This window comes from Erigeron canadensis, chromosome 2, assembly GCF_010389155.1.
Source record: "Erigeron canadensis isolate Cc75 chromosome 2, C_canadensis_v1, whole genome shotgun sequence".
In the NCBI taxonomy this organism is placed as follows: domain Eukaryota; kingdom Viridiplantae; phylum Streptophyta; class Magnoliopsida; order Asterales; family Asteraceae; genus Erigeron; species Erigeron canadensis.
In genome coordinates this window covers 11,860,333-11,866,313 of record NC_057762.1, presented here as the reverse complement: position 1 = coordinate 11,866,313, position 5,981 = coordinate 11,860,333, and the positions used below count along the sequence as shown (strand labels likewise).

Below are 5,981 nucleotides of genomic sequence, written 5' to 3'. Positions count from 1 at the left end.
GACCGATTCTGAGTGTGACAAGCAGTGTCAACAGCTTCAGCCCACATCTTTGATGGTAACTTGGAATAAGCAAGCATTGTCCTTGTTGCTTCCACTAGCGTCCAATTTCTCCTTTCAACGACACCGTTTTGTTGTGGGGTACAAAACTCATCAAAAACGGCATTCTTGAACTCAGTACCGTTATCCAAACGGATGTAACGAACTGGTAGTTGAAGATTTACTTGAGTAGAAGTGATGAAATCAATCAAAATCTGAGTTGTTTCATCTTTGGATGCAAGAAACTTGACCCAAGTATATCTTGAATAATCATCAACAATAACCAAGATGTATTTCTTCCCATTTCAGCTTTGTACTTTCATCGGCCCACAAAGATCCATGTGAAGCAAATGAAGAGGTGCTAACGAATTTGGAGATTTCTTCGGTTTATGAGAAGCTCGCTTAATCTTCCCAACAGCACAAGAAGGACAAACATGCTCACTTTCATACTTATAGTCCGGCAAGCCTTCAACAAGATGCCTGTTGACTAAAGTATTGATTGTTGGAAAATTTAGATGAGAAAGCCTTCTATGCCATAACCAAGAATTCTTTGACGTAGCCTTTGAAATGAGACAAATATTATCGGTTGGTTGGTTATCATCGAGATGGACGGTAAAAAGATTATCATCACGGTCGCCACAAAGAATGTCAACTCCATCAAGAGTCTGGACTTTGCAAAGAGATTGTCGAAAAAGAACTTGAAGATTGTTGTCACAGAATTGTCCAACACTGAACAAGTTATGACTTAATCCTTCAACATAATGAACTTTCTTGATGACAATTCCATTGCGTTCAATGTCTCCATAACCTAAGATAGGAGCGAAATTATTGTTCCCAAATCGAACAGTTCCCATGAATCGTTCGATAAAGTTCTTGAGCAATGCTTTATTGCCAGTCATGTGTTTTGAACACCTAGAATCGAGTATCCAAACACAGATGGTTATTTCCTGCAATCAAAGAAATTTAACCGACTTTAGGTACCCACTTGAAGACGGGTCCTTTGTGGTTAGTTAACACAGGCAGGGTATATAACTCAGGAATTGCATTAAAACATGCTTTAGAATCAACATAAGCATTAACAAGCACATCATCAATAAGCACATTTGAATAAAAAGTACGAACATTCACACATGAATTAAAAGTAACATGTCTACAAGCATTCAAACCAATCACACGAGAACAGGAATTTACATTGTTTACAACCACACAAGGCCTTGCCTTGGCACCATTAACAATGTCTAACAAATATGACTTAAAAGATGAATTGTTTGAATTAATAGAAGCATTCTTCTTCTTACTACCAGCCCTTCTCCTTTTCCTTTTCTTCTTTTTCTCAACATTAGTGAACTTAGGTACTAATGACTTAGCTACCCATTTAGTATCACTAATTATGCTCTTTCCACCTGTTGAATTGACACTAAGAAGATTAGAACAAGGAGTTTTGAAAACTTTCATCTTTTTAGAGTCTTTTGCAGGTGAGGTAACTACTTGTTTCTTTGGTTTATCATGAGAAAACCATCCATATCTATCCTTATATCTAGTTGCACCATTAGATATATCCCTAGTTAGCAAAACTGAGCTAGACTTAGATACCTTAGGTAAAGAACTAGATTGAGAATTAGATGAATGATATGTCTCAATTTATACATGTTTCCCTCATACGATTTGGACGTTTTAGACACGTTTGATATCCGTTTATACATGTTTCGTGGTGCTTTATGGTATTTGCTAGTGATTTCAGGTCTAAAGCAAGTTTATCGCTCACAAATGGTAGAAAACGACTTAGGAAAGGTCCACATGCACTAACGGATGAGTATGGGTGAAGAACGAAGCTGAAACGGAAACTCCAGGCAAAACTAGCGGCGCGAGGCAAGGAGCTAGCGGCGCTAGTCAAAGAACACAACCCAGTAGCGGCGCGAGCTAGTGTTCTAGCGGTGCTAGTTTGCAGTTTTTCGGTCAGAAATGCTCAAAAACACCTCTAGCGGCGCGACCCGAGTTCCTAGCGGCGCGAGATCGAGCTGACATCACCATTTTCTCTCTCTTGGGGTATAAATACCATCCACCATTCCACCCAAACCCTAGTTTTGGACATTTTAGCTCACACACTTATACTTCAGCCATTTTTCAAGATTTTCTAAGGGTTTTCATCACTCCAACATCATTGGAAGATTTGAAGATTGAATTTGGCTCTTGTTTAGTGATTGTAGCTAGATTGTAACCTCGATTTGGATTATTACTTCATATTTGGTACATTATGTCTTCTTTCTTATTTCAATCTTTAGCTTTTAACATTATGAGTAGCTAAATATTTATACATCTATGAAGATGAAGTGAAACAATTAGTTATGGTTGCATAGTATTTTAAATTCTAGTTGGTTTTACTTAACATTTTGTCAAGATCTTAATGAAGTGATTTCTTCTACTTAAATTTGTGTTCTTCGATAGTGGTACTAGTTGAATGCAAGTATTATTTTAGTTGTTTGTCTATGAATAACTTTTGCTAGGTCATGGTATGATAGTAAAGAATACAAGTTTAATAGAAATTACTTTGTTAAGTAGATTTAACGGTTGGTGGTACCACGTTTCTTTCACAAAGATAAAATTGATATTTAAATAATCAAACGAACTAGTTAGTTCAAGGAATTGCAATAGGGTTGGTGGTACCACTTGTTGCAGGAAATTGAGTTGATTAGGTGATTGAGTTGATTTTACAAACGTAGTGCACCCGTTTGTGTTTTTGACTTGTCACGATTATTATCACCAACAATATTGAATTTTGAGCTTAAACCATATGCAACCTAGACTTTTTGTGGAGCGGATTCGACATAGATGGCTTTTTAATTATTGTTTACACTAAAACCATTTTCGATTAATTCTTCGGAATTACTAATTTGTTTTAATTTCTGCAAACTAACTTTTCTAAACGCAAAGTGACAATTCGGTCACAAACCAAACTTTCTCTTGATTTACATTTTTACAACCTTAAGTACAACATTCAGTCCTTGTGTTCGATCCTGGTCTTACCAATTAACTATATTACATACGAACGGGTACACTTCCCGTAAGTGTGTGGTAGTCAGTAAGCGGTAGATCTTGTTATAAATTATTAAACTCGATTTCACACATCAAGTTTTTGGCGCCGCTGCCGGGGACTGATTTTACGTACTTGTGGTTGAGATTCTGTGAATCGATCCTTTTTCGTGCTTAGCACGGGAAAGTTACTTGCTTTGTTTTATTTTTAGTTTACTTCATTGTACCTCAGGTGCTATTAAGGTTTTCGTTTGTTGTGTTGTGATCGCAGATTATTTTCAGGTAGTGGATGAGCACTCGAGCTTCTGGGAAACCGTTAGTGAAGGCCACATCTAACCCTGACAAACTCAAAAAGCGCACCAAGCCACAAACATCACAACCGTCATCATCCGCACCCATTTATATAGACACCATTCCTAAACCCAAACCTGACCATATACTTCACGAGACTTATTACGAGTCGGGAAGTACCGAGTGGGGTTACTATTCCGAAAAAGAGGAACCGACTTCCAATAAAACACCTACTCCACCCGAATCACTGAAGCCGAACATCAACATGGCCGGACAACAAAATAATCCACCCGATCTTTTTAACACCAAAATCGAGGACCTACCTCGAACCATACCAACCTCTGGCCAATCCGCCATTGTTAGCCCCGAAATTGATACTTTCACCGTGAAAGGCAACCACTTGCAAATGGTTAAGGATTTGTGTTTTGATGGGAGAAACAAAAGGGATCCTCATGAGCATCTCGATAAGTTTGAGATGATTTGCAACTTGTTCAACTATGGGGAGAACCAAGCTAACATTGTCAAGATGAAGCTTTTTCCTATGTCTCTAGCGGGGGAAGCTCATAAATGGTTAAAGGGGTTAGCGCCTAATAGTTTGACTACATGGGAGGCGGTTAGAGAAGCTTTGATTGAAAGGTTCTTTCCGGCAAATCAGGAAAGAGAACTTACGCTTATAATCCGTTCTTTTAGGCAAGATGAGGATGAGTCCATTGTTGAAACTTGGTTGAGAATGAAAGATCTTTTGTGGGAATTCCCTGGGCATGGGGTGAGTGATACCGAGATTGTTGGTATATTTTTGGATGGAATGAATATGGAAAGTTATGAGAAGATGGTCATGACTTGTGGGGGTAGTACTACTTATAAGACTTCTAGTGAGATTTGGAAGATGTTTGAGGATATGGCTAAGGCTCAAGTTTCTAGGTCTCCTAGTAGGGATCGTAGGGATAGAAGGACACGTAGAGTAGTAGCCCGGGTTGATGAGGGAGAGACATCTGAGGTGGTTAGTGAGATTAGAGCACTCTCAAAGCACATGGATGAAAGGTTTTCCATGGTGGAAAATAATTTTGGAGGATTAGAGCGTGATGTTAAGATCATGGCCGGGGGGTGTGTTCATTATGGTGGACCACATAATGCCGATGAATGTGATCAAATGGTTAGAGAAGATGTGAGTTATGTGTACAACCAAAGATCCGGTCAATATCAACCGCTCTTCCAACGTGGTGGCAACTACCAAGGCCGTCACCAAGGTAACTCTTCAAACTCTTCTAATTCTTTTTCTAACAATCGTGGTAGCAACTTTCAATATAGGTGGCAAAAGGATGACAACCAAGGTCCGCCTCAACAACAACAACCACCATCACCACCAAAGAATGGTGACAATGGGGAGGAAACCCCATCTCTTGCAGCCATGATGGCCAAGTTCTTGGATAAGCAAGAGAAAAGGGAGGAAACTCAAGAGAAAAGAAATGCTTCAATGGAGAATTATTCCAAGCTTTTGAATGATAAGATTGGGGGTTTGCATATAAAGATCGATGAGAGCAACCGGAACAACCATGCTTTGATATCTAACTTGGAAAAGAGGTTAGATAGGATGGGGAACTCTCAAAGGCAGCCGGGTACACTTCCAAGTAACACCCAACAAAACCCAAATCAAGGCCAAAGAGGGTAGTGGAGACATGGGGATGACAAGTACAAAGGACCCCAACACCGGAACGAGACCGTAAATGCAATAACTACATGGTCCGGTAAGGTAATCACTCCTCCTAAGGATAACTCTTTTGTTTCTAATGTTTCTCCTAGTGCAGGAAATTTTGATGAAGAGTTCGATGATGAAGTTGAAATGGAGTCACCGCCGGTGATGACTACTTCGGTTCCTAAAGCCACACCAATCAAGGAACCCGAAGTCAAGCCATACAAGCCAAAGGTTCCCTTTCCTCAACGCTTGAGGAAGGAAAAGCTTCAAGAGCAATACAACAAGTTCTTTGACATGATCAAGACGGTGACAATCAATGTCCCACTAGTTGACCTCATTTTGGGCATGCCTAACTATGCCAAATTCATCAAGGAGCTAGTGACGGACAAGAAGAAGCTAGATGAAGCAAAGGCAACCTTTTTGAACGAAGAATGCTCGGCGGTAGTCAAAAACAAGCTTCCACCAAAGCTTGCCGATCCAGGGAGTTTTCTCATTACTTGTTCATTTGGTACTAAATTGTCTTGTAAAGCGTTAGCCGATCTTGGGGCTAGCATCAATTTGATGCCATATTCAGTTTTTACCAAGCTTTCATTGGGGGAATTAAGGCCCACTAAGATGAGCATCCGCCTTGCGGATCATTCCTTTCAATACCCAATGGGGGTGGCCGAAAACTTGCAAGTGTAAGTAGGCAAATTTGTTTTTCTTGTTGATTTCGTGATTTTAGAAATGGAGGAGGACACCAAGGTGCCTCTCATTTTGTGCCGACCATTTTTATACACCGCGGATGCTATCATTTGGGTAAAGGACAAGGAAATTTCCTTGGGTGTCGGGGAAGACCGTATTGTGTTTAAAATTGAAAAAGCTTTGAAACATTCTTATTCTTCCGATGACACTTGTTTTAGAATTGATGTTATAGATGATGCGGTCGAGT

At 39.7% G+C, this 5,981-nt stretch overlaps 1 protein-coding gene across 1 annotated transcript; it reads left to right on the top strand.

Moving 5' to 3' along the window:
• Nucleotides 1–3,355: 3,355 nt before the first annotated feature.
• On the top strand, nt 3,356–5,734 carry LOC122587716. Its single transcript, XM_043759880.1, has 2 exons — nt 3,356–4,973; nt 5,163–5,734. Exons 1-2 carry the CDS (start codon nt 3,356–3,358, stop codon nt 5,732–5,734), a joined length of 2,190 nt encoding a protein of 729 aa, XP_043615815.1.
• The last annotated feature ends 247 nt before the right edge of the window (nt 5,735–5,981 follow it).